This window comes from Aythya marila (assembly GCF_965140915.1).
Source record: "Aythya marila genome assembly, chromosome: 11".
In the NCBI taxonomy this organism is placed as follows: Eukaryota; Metazoa; Chordata; class Aves; order Anseriformes; family Anatidae; genus Aythya; species Aythya marila.
Window position 1 is genome coordinate 13,824,574 of NC_139052.1, and position 17,645 is coordinate 13,842,218.

Here is a 17,645-nt window from a genome sequence, read left to right on the forward strand (position 1 = left end):
GAGCAGAACAGCCACGGCTTTCTGCCTGCACAGCTAAATAACTTAATCCTTCCCACATGCCAAGGGACCTTCCAACCCCAAGTCCATTTTTAAGGACTCCTTTCTTTCACGCAGTTTTTCTTCTGTCTCAGACTACCCAAACACTGACCACTGGTGTCAAATCTGTCAATGACAAGAGCAGCTCATCTCCTGGCAGTCTAAATTTGTGAAATGTCAGCTATCTCCATAGGGCTCTATATAAATAAAATCAGAAAGGTAAATGCAGGCAAAGCAAAGTGAAAAGCTTCGAAGAAAGCTAAATTGTTTGGCCTTGAGGAGACATTTCTATTTGCAGGCAAACACCTTTTTCCTGCCCCTCCAACTGTTCTTGTTCCCTTTCTTATTCTCTCTCCTTTCTTCTCATTAGTTCTCTCTGCTGTGTAGATGAACTTGCTCTATTTCCATATCCAATCACGCAAATATGTACCTCATATTTAGCTCCAATGACTGCAACAAAAATAGTTTCATCTATGGGATGAGACAAAATATACAGGTAATTTGGTTTTTTGTGCTCTCTGCTGAGAAGGATCTGAAGCAACCACTTGCACATATGACCCAGATCCTAAAAGACATTTAGTTGCTTAATATTCTCAGATTTCCAAAAGATTAGATGCCTGAGTATCTTCAAACACCTTGCAAACATCCTAAAAAAAAATGTTTTCTGAATCTGGTGTCCCTCCTATACCTGTTTTACAGTGAAGTGAATTTTAATTTCATAGTTTTCCAGAGGCCTCAAGAATCTAGCCTGTAACCATGCTACCTCCCCTGTGACTCTAAGTGATGAACCAAAAGTCAGAAAGAGGATTAAAATGAGAGTTTGATGTTGTTTGGTTCTTCCAGACTAAAGTAAAAAGTTAAGAGTTGTATCACTCACTCTGGCACCGAAACCATAGTTGCTCCACTTGATTTCTCGGGAGGAAAGAAAGGCAACAATCTAATTCCAGTGATAACAACCGTTTCAGTTACAGACTGCATTCTTCTTTCAAATCCATGAGAATCTAAACTCCCCAAAATGCATTGCTGCTTTTCAGGGCTGATGACTGCACATTCCACAGTGACTCACCGTGTGATTTTGCAGAGGTTCTGAAACATCTTCTCAGGATTTTGTCCGTCTGGTCCATCGGTTTGTCCCGTTTCCTCCAGCTGCTGCACCTTCTGCAGCGCTACGCTGACAGCATAGCGCAAGAACTCCGTGTTGGAGCGCAGAACCGCCAGGCTCTCCTCGTGGCTTTGGGCATCGTCCCTGAAGAATCAAGAGCACTGTCAGGGAATTGAGGATGCACTGAAAAAAGCACAAGGATGGCCTATCAGCACTGCGTCTCTTCACACCAGAGCTCTAGTCACAAGCAATACACTGTATAGAACAGAACTATCACTACACCTACTGCTTGCTTTCAGTTTGCCACATTAAATTCAAGATCTAAATATCCATTTACACAAAAAAAAATCACTAGCTGAATCCAGGGTGGAAAAGACCCTTTGTCTGGAAAAGACACATGATGCTGCTCTCCAGACAATAAGTGCTGTTACAGAGGCTTCGTACAGACATGAAAACGTCTGTATGGTTTACACAGTGCACAAGATCAGCCAGCATGCAGACACCACGGAAGCAGCTTGTGAGCAGGCCTGAAAGCTACTCCAGATGGGACAGCTTCTCACCTGAACAGAGCTGTGAGCAGAGTAGATACAAAACCCATGGACAGGAAGCTCCGTGCAATTTTGTTGCCCAAGGCAGATTTGTTCTTTCCGGCTTTCTCCCTCAGGATTTCAGAGAGTTTGTTGTAACAGGTAAACAGGCCTAGGACATCCTCAAACTTGTTCTTACTGCAATAAAGTAAAGGAAAGCATTAGAGGAGAATTTAGAGGAGAAACTCCAGTCTTAAGGTTCCCCATTCAAAGCTTCAGCTGCCAAATTACACAGACACCTTCTAGATGATAAAACTATGACATGACATCTCCCTGACAGTGTAAGCCTCGTCCACTCCTTCTTGACCTGCCCTTTTACAAAATGTTATATCACAGCTCCCACAACACATGACATTCAGAAGACACTCCCAAGGTTCTGTGAATATCTGTGCCACAAGGCACATACACTCAGAAAACATCACTCTGACTCTGCGTTGGGACTATTATCCTCTGCTTGCAGAGTCTGTGTCCTGCACTCCGAAAAGCAAGGCACAGCAGAGCACAGCTAGTGCCAGAGGGTAAGATTTGATGTTTTACCTGAAATTCCCTATGTTGAAATTGTACTCAATCAGAACCTCACAAATTCCCATCACCTGGATGGCATAGATGTTATTCTTTACACCAACACCAGAAGACAGAGAGAAATCTGCTGATTTATCCTAAGAGGTAGAGGAAACAAGTGAAAGAATCATTTCAAAACCTGACAAGAACTCAGTGTCTTCTGTCACTGAGTCAAACTGAAAATCTGATTTACCAGTTCAAAGTCTTCCAGCTCACTCTTGATCATCCGTCGTGTGACAGATTCTAGCATCTCCTCAAAGTTTTGCTCAAATCCCACATCCTCCTCCTCCTCATCGTCATCTTCAGTTCCTTGGCATAAACGCACAGTGCTCTTATACCAGGCTAGACAGTGCTGGATACAGCAGAGCAGATGGGCCTGAAGGAAGCAGCCACACAGTCACAATCAGCCTTCTAGAAAGAGACTGCTGTCAGATGAGGACAGCCCGTTCAACGTCACAGGCTGGACCATTATAGCTTGATGCAAAGAACCAGAGGTGCCTTCAGAGGTTCATGTCAGTCTCCAGAATACGCCTAATTCCCAGAAGAGGCTTTCTGTAACCCTACACGCAGTTAAAGAGTTCTAGCCTCAGACAATATTGTCTGCATGAGCTTGCCCACACAGGATGTACAGACTTAGCTCCCCCAACCCAGCTACTCTAACTGTTGGAGGAGACGGAGAGGGAATTTCCAAGAGGGCCCTCACTGCAGCTGAAGTGTCTGCTCCCTTCCTGGGTGTGCTACTGCAGCACAGCATGGAAGCTTCCTTAGGGAAAAACAAAGCAATGAATTGGAATTTGTTCCCCTGGAAATCCCATGAATCGAGATCTCATCTGCAACAATATCAAAGGAACGAGATCAAAGGGCAGGCTCTTCCCCCACATCACACACTGCACGACTATTTTATGCAGAATTAAGTTGAAGGAGGAAAAATAAGAGTGAGCTCAACAGAAGATAACAGAACACGACACCACTCCTTGTGCATTTTTCACCCAGGTCCCCCAAACCACTTTGCTAACAGAGCTCTGATAGATAGCCTCAGGCAGGGGTGAAACACCCAGCTCTATTGTCATTAAAAGAATAGCTCCAAGCTAGGAGAAATACAAGGTATTGAAGAAATACGAGGTATTCAGCTCATGTAGCAGCACAACTAAAATCCTATGGAACAGATGAACTCGCAGCTGTGGCCAGCCAATACAGCTCTTACCAGTGGTTCCTGCAGAAAGATTTGATCTCCTTGAGCCATAATACAACCCTCAAGCTTCAGTGGAGGCAGGAGGTCTGGCTGGGGCAAGTAATATTGTTTTATCTGCCACAGAAAACACGAAATAAAAATAACCAGTTACTTAGTAACTGAGCCTCTTGAGTTGTTTGAATACAGAATACGATAATCTTTTATCTCCATTCTACAAAGGAGAAACCAGCACCATGGTAATGGGACCATACACGTAACTCAGCCCCACCATCTGCTCTGCTAGTAATTAAAATCCCCTCTCCAGTTGCTCTCGTGCCTCTCAGCTAAAAGGCCAGGTCACTGCGCTGAAACAAGTCTATCTGACCACTTCCTGTTGTGTTCCTTCAACACGCAATGCCACTTGTGTTTCACCTGCAGTGTTACCCACCCTTTAAACAGCGAGGAAAAGGAACTCTTCCTGTTGCCCCACCTCGATACTGAACGTTTGGCCCTGGTATAACATCCGGCTTCCTGGCCCAAGGATGCAGGCAGATCTGGAAGCTACACTTGGCTCTACAACAAACCTGTGACAGACCGTGCTTGCACCAGGTCCTTGCCATCCAGCACAGCACGTGAAGGAGGTATGCTCCAAGTACTGATGTAGGAACAGAACCAAATAGGGAAAGTTTGGCATGTAATGATGCTATAAAATGGTACCCCGTTTGCACCAAATTCCCATCAATCGCCTTCTGCTACCCAAAAGCTGCCTTGGTTCTGTTCTTGTTCCCTTCTCAGACCCTATACCGGTATGGGAAAGCTGGAATTAGTCAGCATGAACTCTATGGATGATTAAAGGGAAGAAAATTACTTGTCTCAAAGAAAGCACAGCCTGTCCAATGGATTGAGGAAATGTGATTGTCTTGTTGCCATGAGCAACGCTGTTGGGGGATGAGTTAATCCTCCTAGATCCTACAAGGACTTGGGTACTCTCCCTATGGGAGGACAGCAATAATAATTACATATCCTTGGGGATGCATGGGAGGCTGACTGCTGTGCACTGCTAAGGAACGGGGAGCACACAAAACACTTCTCTGGGCATCAACGCCAAGATGCTGCAAGAAGTGTCAAGGATTGTAAAGGGCTCCACGAGATCATTTCTCTTCCATCCTGTGTCCTGAGACAGGATATGAACCAGTTTCCACAGATGTTTACCTAGTCTGCTTTCTCAATATAGCAGGGATTCAAACACCTCTCTGTAGAAGTGCCGCAGCACTTACACGTCTTGTGAGTGCGTGGGAGAACTATTTTCCTGATATTTAACCTAAATTGCTTGCTGTGCTGGTCGCAGTGCGGAATTCTTCGTGTCTCTGCAGCCATGTCACAGAGCAGTGCTTTACCTGGGACAAGAGCGTTTCCATTATAGAGCTGGCCAGCTGGGAGTTCCTGCGAAGGACATCATAGAAACCCTGAAGACAGGAAGGAAAGACAACTTGGCTTACTTGACAAAGAAAATACACCATATGCAAAAGAAGTTTGCGTCACAAGACAGAAATGACCCTTTAGCACCAACCATGAGCAAATAACAATGTGCTCAGTGTAGAACCCCATACCTGGCAAAGCAAAGACTCAACAGAAAGAAGGTATGAATCAGAAAGAGCATATATTTCCTTGCAGGAGCCCTCTCACAAGCTGTATCTCCCTAGCAGCAGTGGCATCAAGCCCAGAGTGACTTTCATTGCTATTTAACACCAGCACTAGATCCAACTTCAAACTGTGAAATCCTGCATCAAAGGCAAAACAAGTCAGTGGGGAAACCGTAGGAGGCAAAAATCCTTTAGACTGAGAAATCTCAGTGGATGGATAAAACAAGCACAAGTCCTATAGCAACACTGAAAAACACATACAAAACTTGCAGCTCACTAAAGGTCAGTCCAACCAAGTCAGGAAGGAAACAAAATCTCTCTCATCTGAACAGTTTAACTTCTCTCAGGCTGGTACCCCACAGTTACTCAGATGTGAACCCACAAATTGCTCTGTACACCAGGCTTGTTGTCGTGAGAAATCTTAGAGAAAAACAAACCTTTAAAGGAGGCTGCAAAAGGATAGGAGAAAAAACAGGTCCCCAATGCAATCTTTAAGGAAGTTTCCCCATACTCTCCAAGCAGGGCTTTCTTTGGAGCCCAGCGTTAGCAGAGCTGCACTGCTTCCATCCGATGCCTGCCATAACACTGCTCCCCACTGGGCATCAAGCATGCTTCCCATTTCCTTGGCCACGCCAAAGGAAGAGAGACTTTGATGTCTACTCTTAAGCAATGCATGAGACAAGGAAAATACATTAGCATGCCTTTGGGCTTATGATGGCCCAAAATAAAAAGCAGCAGGATTGAAAAAAGAAATATATTTTTTTTATCCAGTGTCTGGTATCAGTACGTGTCCCAAGAAGAACATAACTGAGACGATGGGTTATTTTCTACAATAACATAATCATCATTTACCTGGGGCTACAGCAGAACCAGACTACAGCAGAGCTACTGACTGTTTAAAAGGAGGCCAGAGAAACCATGTTTACCTCATATAACATGAGTCGGACATCCGCTTGCTGGCTCAAACATCGCCTCAGGCTGCCCAGGATTTCGAGGCAGAAGGCCTCATTAGCTGCAGAATTATAGCAGGCATGAACATCTGCCTGGACCTGAGATGGAATATTAGTCACGTTATACCGGTTACAGCTCTCAAATAGCACAGAAGCAAGGTGAAAAGGGGCCTGACCCCTAAACAGTCACTGAAATAGTCATGAAATAAGCATGCTGCCAGGCAGTGTGCTGTAAGAGATAATGACTCTGAGAAACTCCATCCCCAGACCAGCTTGTCTTTGCATGCTGCATTTCCAAAAGTTCCGCTTCCAGGACTAACCCTTACTCAAGCTGTATCTCCATTTTGGGGAAACATACCACTCTGAGTTGTTTCAAACTGTGCGTGTTAGATGCAAGACTGTCACATACCTGCACCAGAGCCTGCAGAGCAGCACTCACCTGAGTGGCACCAATGGCCTGGCTGCACTGGGAAGAAGTCAAGCTGCCCAGAATCTTAAAATTTCGTAACAGAAGCAAAAAGCCAGCAACTGCAGCTTTACGAGCATCGAGCTGCCTGTGAGTCAGGGGGAGAAAAGAGAAGCATAAGGAATAAAAAGCAAGAACAACGTAAGAACTACTCAGTGATGAAAAAAGGTCCACAAAAACACAGTGCCTGGGCCCACTGGCTCTGTATTCCCCAAGAGGGCAACACAGGCCCAAGCAGTTAAGAGGCTGGGAGCTTGCTGGGAACTCCTTCGCTTTACACTCCCAGCATTTTATTTCCTTTCTGCCCTGCCAATGCTCACACTGAGGGAGAGCCCCAGACACAAGCATTAAACATCCCTTGAAAACTGGAATAGGAGTCTCTTGTAGAGCTCATCTCAGAGATGCAAAATTCCTCAAAAAAATGCTATTTTGCTTTGCTCACTGAAACCCCCAGATCTTTCCCCGAGACCAAGTCCCTTGCCTTGAATAATAATGCTGAATTATGAATTCTGTTTTTATAACCAGGCAGCCACTGCCCCACAGAACCCAGTCTACGATCACAGCATTATGAAGACAGCAGGATGTATTTATTGCTCAAAGCATTACCAAGACAACAAGCCTGCTTCTCTACCATTTTGTAAGAGATCAGAATGCTGAGATGCCACCTTCCCCCTGAGTCAGTGGTTCCTTCTGGACTCTCCCTAGCATCTGGATGTACTCATTTGTAGAGAGCATAGGATTGGTTTTAATTTTGCCTTCTTGTTTGGAGTTCCCAACAACTTTCTGAATTTCCAAAGACCTTTCATGTGGGGGTTGGGATCTCTCAGCGGGTAGAGCTCTGACTGTACTGCAGCCCTAAGGCCGAAGGGACAGATGTCACCATTAATTACTGGAAGAACACAGTAAGACGACTCATAGCCAAAGCAAACAAAAAATTCTCCTGCTCCAAAAAATACAGATATGAGTTGCAGAAATCTTTTCAAAGAATCCCCTTCCCAGCTTACCTGGAAAAGATAGCTTTTTGGAGAACAAGTATCAGGGAGTCCCTCACTGACATGCTGACTTTGAGCAGGGGCTGGAAAGAAAAATATACTTTGGAGAGAAAAGCACTAAGGCATGCCAAGCCCTTGGTGCATATGAGCTCATCTTCCTCAGGCCCATCTGGCCCTGCATTTCCAATACTGTCATCAGTACAGTAGGGAAACCAAAACATGTCAAAATAGCGTATTATAAAATTAAACCCAGAGAGCTGTAGCAGCAGGACACCTTAGCAGGTTAGTGAGGACACAGTGTGAGGGTTTGGGAAATGACTGCTATAACCGGTTTGAGCTAAACAGGGAGAAGTTGAACCCCAGGGCAATATCTCAGCCCAGCCAAAGAGAAATACTGACATGGAGCTTGGAAGGATTAAAAAAAAAAAAAAAAAAAAAAAACCACAACAATGATAGCTACAGCTGTTGATCTGGACCCATATACCTAGGTTTCTATGTTGTGGAGCATCAGGGCCTCTTTCAGATGAAAGGTCAGCACAGAGCAGTTCCAGCACCGTTCCAAACGGCACCATGTTTTTTGCTAGAGGGCACATGCATACCCATGCTTGAAGAACAGTTCCATGCTACATTGAACAACCTACAGCAGAGCATTAAGGCTTATTTTACAAGAAAGGTTATTAGATCATGCATGTAATTGTGGCCTGGAGCTATCGCTGGAACTAAACTAACAAGGGCATTTATGGAGAAATGCTAAGCCTTACCTGCACTGCCCGGAGGAGCCCTTGCACTGTGTCAATGGGCAGAAAAGATAAATTGTCAAAGGTCTCTGTGACTCTGGAGGATGAATTCTGAAGCACAAGAGGAGCGGACACAACAATATTGGACAGCAAGTCTGAAAAATAAAACGACAAAAGGAGCAGCTGCTGCCAAGGGGCCAAGTCTATATTAGGAAAGAGAGCAAAAGATTTCTGTAGGGTTAACAATTACAGAACAATCAAAGCCCTTCCATTCCTTGGAGAAGTCATAATAGGATGAGCATTGATAATCTGCGCTCTACAGCAGGCACAAAGCGCAGCATGCTCACAGCCTGGCTGCAGGGCCTCACCCCACCAGAGGGCACTAAGGTATAAGAGAAGAGGCTGCAGCACAGGCATCAGCAGCCCCAGGGACTCCCAGGCACCTACCCATGGCTGACAGGAAGGCAAGACCAGGAACTGATGGCCACCACCTTTCTGTGCGTCAGCCATTCCACGGCAACCGCCTGAAAACATTTTTCACCTGCGACAAACGCAAGGTGATCCGAGGCTGGCACCTCAGTGAGAAGCAACAAGAGATTTTCCTGGCTTCGGGTCACCTCATCAAGAACTTAGCTTCTGAGAAGCTACGTTCTGAAGTGTTCACAGAGCTGGACACAATTCTCTCTTTCCTGTTACCTATGAAGTGGCTGACGGGAGATGCTGCTTTTGTGAGGACTCTGTTCAGGACCTGCTCAAGAATATCACTTCTGATGGGCTCATGGACCTGAAATGACAGACAACAACAAATAAAATCAAAATCTACACAAACTTAAGACATTCCTGTACACCAGAACACAGGCATTGTCCTGCACAAAGCAAATCCATCCAAATCTAAAGGCTAAATTGGGACTGGTTGTCAGAAGTCCCTTTTTCAGTTAAATTCAGACAGGCTGATTCAGGTTTCATCCCAGTCCAATCAGAACCAGCCCATCAGCGAGGCACACACGGTACACGTGAAACATAATGGGGTCAAATTGTCTGTGGGATGCAAATTTACCACTTCAGTGAAGATGCTGGTTTCAATCCCACATCTGTCACATTTTCTTTGTACCTCTGAATTTCTCTACCTTCTCTGCAGTCTCTCTTGTGTAACAGTGCTTACACAAGTAGCATGCTAGACGGAACAGATTAGGATTGGGTCTTTATGAAGATGACCTCTTCCTGCTGGACAGGGACAAAAAGGAAACCAAATCCTGTCTGTGAAGTGCTCATGATGGATACTGTAGGCAAGGTTTTGACACCATTCACCAAGAGAAAATAGGAAGAGATTCCCCCTGCAAAGAACTCTCCAAACCATACGCTACCTTAAATGTTTCCAGCAGGATACTTGCTCCCAGTCTGCAAGCCTGCTGGGCTGGCGTTTTTGAAAGGCCAAAATTGGTCTCAGCAGCTTTCCCTCCAAAGGGCTTTTTTGGTTCATACGATTCCATTAGGCTGAAGCCGAGATCCACCAGGCCCTGAGTAACATGGTCCCAGCCAAATGCACTGGGGAAAACATTAAACAGATCAGAAAAGAAACAACCTAGTCACAGAAAACATTTAGATTAGAGCAGTCAGTATTAAAATCCTCCAGTCATTCCAGATGCAGAGCAGCAGCAAGAGGTGCTTGTTCACCCCAGGGAAGGTACCATCCCTCTCAGCCCTGTGACTATCTTTAGGTTGAGGGGGAGGTGCTCAGCCCACACATTTTGCATTCCTGGCTCTCCAGCCATCAGACTTCTTTTCCAATCCAAAGGTTTCCTTCCTATGGGAAGTGTGCACTCAATCTCATCTCAGCGTGACACTGGGCTGCAGCCTGGATGCACGGATCCTGCAGATCCTGAGTCTTCAAGACACAGAGGAAGGCAGAAGAGGAATGCCTCACATCAAACTAAAGGACAACTGATGACAGATCACAGATATCCCACAGGATGTTTAAAGGACTAACCATGTGGAGGGAAGTAAACACTGAACCTATCACTCATCCCTTGATCAGAACACAAACTACAGCAGGCAGCATGACTCATACCATCAGTTTCTTTCCTAGCAAGAAACAGACAGGATTCTGATCGGTTTAGTCCTGTGTACCACCAGATGCTGAGATTTGGGGTGGAGGAGGCACATTTATACATCTAAATTTGTTTGTTTGTTTAAATTCACCAGTAGAAAACTGTGATAGAATCATAGCATCAAAAAAAGTTGGGGTTGGAAGGGATCTTAAAGATTATCCAATTCCAACTCCCCTGCTATGAGCAGGGGCACATTCCACTAGACCAGGTTGCTCAAAGCCCCATCCAACCAGGCCTTAAACACTTCCAGGGTTGGGGCATCCACAGCTTCTCTGGGCAAAAAGATAGAACCTTTGGATTTTGACATTGTTCCCTGCTGGTAACAGGTCAGCAGCAAACACGTGATCCCAGAGCATTCCAGCAAGGCTGGAACACTCTCCCTCCCCAAGCCTGCTGAGCGTTTTGCAGCGCACAGCAACAACTCACCTATTTTTCACCACCTCCAGAATCACAGCTGTTATATCATATTGCTGAGGAAACAAGTCCTGCAGAAACTTGGAGGCCTGCAGGAACTGCAGGTCCTTGCAGCTTCTCGTGATTGATGTTTTCAAGAAATCAAATATCTGGAACATAAAATCACTGAGCATGAGGAAATAATCTTTGAAATGGGATCTGTATAATCTTGGGCACATTCCAGTACAAGCACCAGGCAGAACACAAGTCTCAGTACAACCTGCCAAAAACCTTAACTCACTTCTTTCTCAGGACAAATACACCAACCTCATTAAGTGTCCCAGAGAAGGTAACTTGCTGCCAGATGCACTTCAGGTGTCTACCACAGAGCCAAAACGTTAGAGAAGGAAGACAATGCTTTTCTTCTCACCCTACAACATTTGGCCCACAGGAAATACGATTCTGAAAAATTCTGATATTGTTCTGGAGTCTTTTATAGTGTTTGATAAACTACAGGGTACTGATGATCTGCCTCCCCACCAGCATCCCAAAGCCACTTTTAATCTGATTCTGATGAGACATTGATCTAACTCTTCTTCCCTTCTCACACCAGGCTGTGTGCACTGCCACTGAAGTTCTCTATACATCTATCACACGTACCTGCTCTTGCAGTCTGTGTTTTACTGCAACCGACAGCAAAAGAGCCACACTGAAGGGACACAGAGCTTTACCGGGGTCCTTCTGTTGCTCAGTCTAGAAAATAGTAAGCAATAGTTAGAAAGCACGCTAGCTTCAGCTGCAGCATCCCACAAATCCAACTATCAAGCTCCTATCACACTGCTGCTGTGGCACAGATGGGAACACGTCTCTTTCCACGTAACACTTCATGAAATCATAAAATGGCCATAAAAATTATTAAATCCCTTCTAAAGATAACCAGTATTGATTTTAAAAGCTCTGCTTCAACACCGTCAAGAACAGCGCCTGTTCCATCTCTGTCATACCTTCAGATGTTTGATTAACTCCTCGCCTAGGTCCTGATCCAGGTTGATAACAGAAATGATATGGAGAATGACAGTGCCTTCCACGTGGCGGAGCTGGTCTAGGGGCACCGTGGCTACCTCAAGGTCCACTGATCTGTAAGGTTTACCAGATTAAAAAAAAAAAGAGCCATCCAATGCCACAAATTATGTCTTAGGCATCAGGGAGTATGCACTTGTACAAGGCCTGTCACATTCAAGAGTACCAGGCAGGACAAGGGTGAATGTAAGTACCCAGGTTGTAAAGAAAGGGGATGACAGAGAGAGAACTTACTGCGGAACCTTCTGTTCTTCCTTCAGTCTCTTGTCCAACTGATTGAAAAAACTGATGATTCCTTCCAAAACAGTCTTCCTACTGCCCTGCAAGAAAGGACATTACATTATGCAACTGCGTGGTCTGCAAGATCCCGGGGAGCTACCCTCTATTCCCACAGCAATTACAAATGTCACGGTATCCTTTATGTCCCTTCATAAATTGCTGAGGTGCTGGAAGGCTCCTGCACTGCTCGCTTCCAGATGAAATGACGAACGATGACTTTAGTTTGTCCCCTTCTTTTGACCGCACTTATTGAAGAGTTGCAGAAGCTGCACCTCTCACAGTTTTTTGTTTTGTTCCAAGTCGTTATTAATTGGAAAGGATCCTTTATATTATAATCAATTAGGAAGGTTTTCAAACTCCTAACTTCATATATATATGATCACATTTTGGCCAGTGGACACCAACGACCTCCCGTAACACATGGGTAATTCACTTTTGTCTGGACCATTTTGGCAGGTACTCAGTCACAAACAGAGCAAGAGCCAGATCGCTCTGACGAAGGGCAGGTATGTCGCTGGCAGCCTCCGCTTGCAGGATGAGACAGGAGGGGAGACATTTCCAGTACCAGTCACAGTACAACCCAGAAGTTATACTGCACGAGGCAATATTACACTAGAGGCGAGCAGGCCACTAAGAGTGAGCAGACCCACGCTTAAGAATACTGAAAACAATCCACTCTGCTGTCCCCTGGGTCTGAGCTCATCCCTTATTTCCCAAAGGCTCCCTGCTACAGTTCCCCATAAAAGAACAAGCTTATGTCTTCCTCTGAGCATTCAGCTTCTTCAGGCTAGAGGGAGATAGAGGAAAAAAGCAAAACAAAACAAAGCTGATGATGTCCTGCTGCATCCTGCTCCCCACAGCAGATTGGGAGCGATCAAAACCCCTTCCAAAATCCAGCCTGTAGCTCAGCTTGTGTATATTTTTTCCTGTGATGCATGCTCAGAAGGAGGCCACCTCCCATGAGCTTTTACCTTAGCAGAAAGCAGCAGCAGCTGATAGACCAGGGGGGGAATTTCCTGCAGGTCTAATTTGGAGAACATCCTAAGGACCTTTTCCACCACAAACTGCAGCTCCTCTCCCGACAGTGGAATATCCCTGTTGGACCAAAGACAGACCCTGATCATTTTCATGAATTTCCTTCAGAGTCCCCCAGTAGTTTCAATCCATAACTAGACAAAGAGTTCACAGACAGACAGGCAGCAAGCTCCCAAAGCTCTCAGCAGAACAGAGATCACCCAATCCCCAAGCACTGTCCCAGGACACTGTTCAATCCGGACATTCACTGACCGAAACACCCACGGGGTGATGACACCTACTATGCTCAGACACTTTGCACTTTCCCCAAAGTACCTGTTAGATGGGACATGGAGATGACTGCAGCACAAGAAAGCATTGGTGCTTGCTGAAGGAAAGAAGAATTACCTGAACATGTTGGCAAGATGTATCACGCTCTGAGGGTCCCACCTGACAAAACAAAAGTTTGCCAGGAAACTGAGTGGAAGCAGAATTATTGTTTATCCCTTGATTCAGTTTCCCTGTTTGTTACTTCCTGATATTAACATCAGAAGCCAAACTTCCAACCTGAAATCACCACTGTCACCCAAATTACACAGACTTAAAATGGTTCCAAACTGCCCTGGCTCCCACAACAACAAACATCAAGAAAGGAATAAAAACAAACACTTCCTGAGACCAATTCACACAACACTGTTACAAGACCTGGCAACAGGCTGTTCCTTTGCCTTTCCAGCCAGGGAGGACACTGTCACAGAGGGCACAGATTCAAAGACAACAGAACAGGACACAGACAGAGCCATCCAACTCGCCACCACGTCCTTCTCAAAGCACAACACGAAGCACACTGTTTTGACACATAACTAAGGGAACGACAGGGCTGTGGACACATCTAACTGCAGATTTAGCTCTCGCCACACCTCTGGGGTGTCACAGGGATTTCTGTAAAAAGCCCAAACAGGACTAGGCCCTGGCTGAGTTTTTACCAAGCTAATGCAGAGCAGAGCTGGCCGAGAGGTACGTACTTGCTGGAGCAAAGAGTATTTATCAGCTGTTTCTTAAACTCTTCCCCATTCAGTTCACCTAAGAAAGCAAAAGTCTTTTAGGTGTACGCTCCAGAGGGAGAGAGGAGAGGCTGGCAGAAGGAGAAGAGAAAGTTACCTTTCCCATAAGCCAGGCTCTCCTTTGAGCTGGCCAACGCAGTAAGAACAGTGGAAAACAGCTCCAAGGATTTCCCATTAGACAGGCTGCCGCCCTTAACAACATCAACAAACAGCGTGGCGAGCTCAGCCAACGCGGGGCCTGGCAGCTGGCGAACCTGGGAGAAGATGGAATAACGTGAAAGAGCCTGGGGCAGGCACAGGAGCACTCCTCATACACGTTCCCACGGTCACCAAACACCAGAAAAGGACAACATTTCTCACAGTGCAGGGCGTCTGAAGGGAGAGTTCACCCCAAGACCTCTATCCCACACTGTCTTGGACAGAACAGAGCAGCTAATCAAGTGAAGGCAATTACGATTTTGGAGCCTAGGTCCAGATATCCAAAGAAAATCATGTTTACACACATGGCAAGTTCCAAGACCCGCTTAGTCCAGGGCAGATCCACAGCTCATTTGTCTCAGTGGTGAAGCACTCGGTGTACTTGCTAGGGGATAGGCGGCAGGCCTCAGGAGAGCCAGCCCGAAGGAGCTCCTACCTCCAGCATCAGCAGCCCGATGATTTCAGACGCCTTGCTCAAGTGCAGATCCCCTGACTCCACCAGCGGGACGCAGTGCTTGTACACCTGCAGCCTCCTGAGAACACCACTCGGCTGGGAACACGGGGAGCCTTATAATGAGAAAACAAAGTAAGATGAGGAATGGAAACAAGGTTATACAAATAACAACGCCTTACTAAACAGGAAATTTGCAGGGCTAAACCGTCACTCAGCTGCAGCTCCCCATTTTGTATATCTGACAACACAGATAAAAAACAGAGCACAGGAAATGAGAATCTCTTGGATAAAACTGCCGAAACACTCAGCCCTCTTATCACACTCTGGTTCTGCCGACCTGCCCTCCAGGCTCAGCAAGTGGCAGCATTTTGAGGTGAACCACTTGGGAACTGAGCTTCAGCAGCCAGCAGGTGAAACACACCTATGTGCTAGCAAAAGTAAAGCCACTATAGAATATGGTCACCAAAACCGTGTTACTCCAGCTCCCTTTTCACTGCATAATTACTTCGTGGTCTCACATCCCGCTTACACCCGCCTGGCTCTCCCCAGAGGCGCCCCTCACAGCCCGTGCTGCTGCCCACGGCCCCCACCCAGCTCACCGTGCCCCCCCCCGGGGACCCAGCCCCGCCACCACCCACCTCTGAAGATCCCCCTCAGCAGCGCCGCCGTCTCCCTGCCCCTCAGGGCCTGCTTCGTCACCATCTCGCCCAGCTGCAACGAGAAGGCCAAGCTGCCAGGCGCCGCCAGGAGAGCCCCCGGCTCGGGGGTGAGGGGTTACGGGGGACCCACGACCGCGCACCTCGCCCTCCCCCAGGCCCTGCAGGGCCTCCTGGAGCCGCTCGGGGCCCTCCTCGGCCGCCAGCGCCAGGACGCGCTGCGCCATGGCCGCCGCCATCTTGCCCGCCCGCCCGAAACTCCCGCCCGGAAGTGCCGCCCGTCACCATGGCAACAGCGCCCGCCCCCCGCCCTTCACTTCCGGTGGCCTGAGGGAGACCGACCCCTGCCCCCCCCTCCCCGTTCCAACCCCGAAGGCCGCGGGTTCGAGTCCCGGCCCCGGCTGCTGCGCGGGGCTGTGGCGCTGGGGGGCTATGGGGGGTTTAGGGACACGCGGAGCCCTCGGCACGCAGCCCCCTGCCGTGTGTCTAACCCCACTTTAACCCCACTTTATCTCCAAAGCTGTCGCCTGCGAGCGGCAGGGCACAGGGTCCATGTGGGTGCCGTGCGCCCCATTCCCCCTGGGATGGGGTTTGGCCACTCTGAGGCAGGGCGGGTGGCTTGGTGAGCCCCTCAGCGGGGTCACGCAGCTCAGAACAGGGCTTTGGGGCTGTCCTGGTGATCCCCCAAGGGCTCAAAATGCAAAAATCCCCATGGTTTGCCCTCACGGGGCTGCCACCCCTCAGGGCTGGTCTGTGGAGAAATGCCCAGAGAAAGAGCCAGGGCACAGCTGGGGCCGTGCGGGGTCGGCACAGGGCAGGGACGGGGCCGCTGGTGGCTCTGGCGTCACCGGGGGGCTTGCTCCAGGCACGGGTTTCCCCCGCCTGCCCCTCATCAGGAACCCTGTGCCTTCCTCCTCCTCCTCCTCCTCCTCCCTCACCGAGGGGTCTCGGCTCTGCTGTGGGGCAGCGCGGTGAAATCCAAATCCGTAAATCCTCACGGTGTTACAAAACATGCCTTGTGTAAGCCCCTTCGTTCCCGTTCACCACCACCCCCCAAATCCCCAGTGCAGCAGGAGCGCGGCCAAGCCCCTGGCTCTCAATGGGCTCCTGTCTTCCCTCCCCGTGGAGGAGCCACGGGGCTGCAGGAAGCAGCCGTGCATGGCACCGTCCTCATCCTGACCCCATAAACCCATCCCGAGGGAGAGTGAAGGCTGGAAGAGCTCCCCAGCACCCAGCAGCCTGGGCACACAGTGTTGTGGACACCCCAAAAAGCCTCATGTCACTGTCCCCAAATTGTCCCTCTGGCCCTGAGGTGGGCTGCCCTCGAGTTCCCAGAAAAGTCGGTCATTGGGATCACCGGGATTGCCTGTGATCCCCATCCCCTGGCCATCCCCTCTGTGTGCGGGATGCCACCAGTGAACCTCCACACTGGGGCTGTGCATGCCACACAGGACCAGCCCCATTTGAGGACAATGTTTGCCCACATTTTTTATTAATTTTAAAGCAAAACAAACACTGCTTTGCAGGGAGGTGATGGCGGAGGAGGAGAGGATGTGGGTGCACCCCCACCTGCCCCACAAGCACCCCGACCGAGCTCCCCCCGTGCTCTCTGCTCGCAGAGCTGGGGGCAGAGGCGGGGGGTGGCACGCTGCCCACCCCCGGCCCCACGCTAATGAGGGGGTTACACAATGAGGAGCTTTTATACTTCGTTAATCGGGCCCAGCATCCCGCCCCTCCGCGCACCCGGCCCGCAGCCCTCCTGCTCCGTCCTCCCCTCTCCTCATCTGCCTTTTGTAAGGTTTTAACGGGGCTTGCAGCCTGCTTCGCGCGGACTTAATTACAAAGCTGCGGCGAGTTGATGCCTTGTGACGGCCTAATCCCAACCCGGTGACTCTACAAAGCTTTCTCCTGGCTTTTCTTGCTGCTCCACTCCGGCCTCGCTGCCCAGCTGCCCGGCCCCACTCCGCGCTCCCAGCCTGGTGCAGGCGATTTGGGTTTCCCTGTCCCTGGTGAGTATGGGGGACGTTTTGCAGCTGAAATATTTTGCATCAGGCCCCGTGGCCCAGCCCTCCTTGACCTGTCACCTCTGGGAATAGGTTTTGTTTTCTGTGCCTCAAAAAAAGGGGGTGCTGGTGGGGGAGCCCACAGGAGGTG

The 17,645-nt window shown here is 48.3% G+C and overlaps 2 protein-coding genes across 3 annotated transcripts in view; one reads left to right on the forward strand and one right to left on the reverse strand.

Annotated features, from left to right (window-relative positions):
- Window positions 1-15,718, reverse strand: part of FANCI (FA complementation group I) — a gene marked incomplete at its 5' end in the record, with an annotated part of 23,857 nt that extends 8,139 nt beyond the window's left edge. For both annotated transcript variants that reach the window (XM_082768734.1, XM_082768733.1), the window contains 23 exons: window positions 1,103-1,282; window positions 1,699-1,863; window positions 2,263-2,384; window positions 2,480-2,662; window positions 3,491-3,592; window positions 4,855-4,923; window positions 6,027-6,149; window positions 6,490-6,604; window positions 7,521-7,591; window positions 8,270-8,400; window positions 8,942-9,029; window positions 9,610-9,790; window positions 10,780-10,916; window positions 11,407-11,499; window positions 11,751-11,883; window positions 12,061-12,146; window positions 13,077-13,200; window positions 13,528-13,569; window positions 14,145-14,202; window positions 14,281-14,437; window positions 14,818-14,948; window positions 15,474-15,546; window positions 15,635-15,718. In XM_082768734.1, the coding sequence (XP_082624860.1) occupies window positions 1,103-1,282; window positions 1,699-1,863; window positions 2,263-2,384; window positions 2,480-2,662; window positions 3,491-3,592; window positions 4,855-4,923; window positions 6,027-6,149; window positions 6,490-6,604; window positions 7,521-7,591; window positions 8,270-8,400; window positions 8,942-9,029; window positions 9,610-9,790; window positions 10,780-10,916; window positions 11,407-11,499; window positions 11,751-11,883; window positions 12,061-12,146; window positions 13,077-13,200; window positions 13,528-13,569; window positions 14,145-14,202; window positions 14,281-14,437; window positions 14,818-14,948; window positions 15,474-15,546; window positions 15,635-15,718 (2,648 nt within the window). The remainder of the gene's footprint in view (window positions 1-1,102; window positions 1,283-1,698; window positions 1,864-2,262; window positions 2,385-2,479; window positions 2,663-3,490; window positions 3,593-4,854; window positions 4,924-6,026; window positions 6,150-6,489; window positions 6,605-7,520; window positions 7,592-8,269; window positions 8,401-8,941; window positions 9,030-9,609; window positions 9,791-10,779; window positions 10,917-11,406; window positions 11,500-11,750; window positions 11,884-12,060; window positions 12,147-13,076; window positions 13,201-13,527; window positions 13,570-14,144; window positions 14,203-14,280; window positions 14,438-14,817; window positions 14,949-15,473; window positions 15,547-15,634) is intronic.
- Window positions 1-17,645, forward strand: part of MFGE8 (milk fat globule EGF and factor V/VIII domain containing) — a 102,310-nt gene that overhangs the window by 22,035 nt on the left and 62,630 nt on the right. The gene's annotated exons all lie outside the window — the stretch shown is intronic.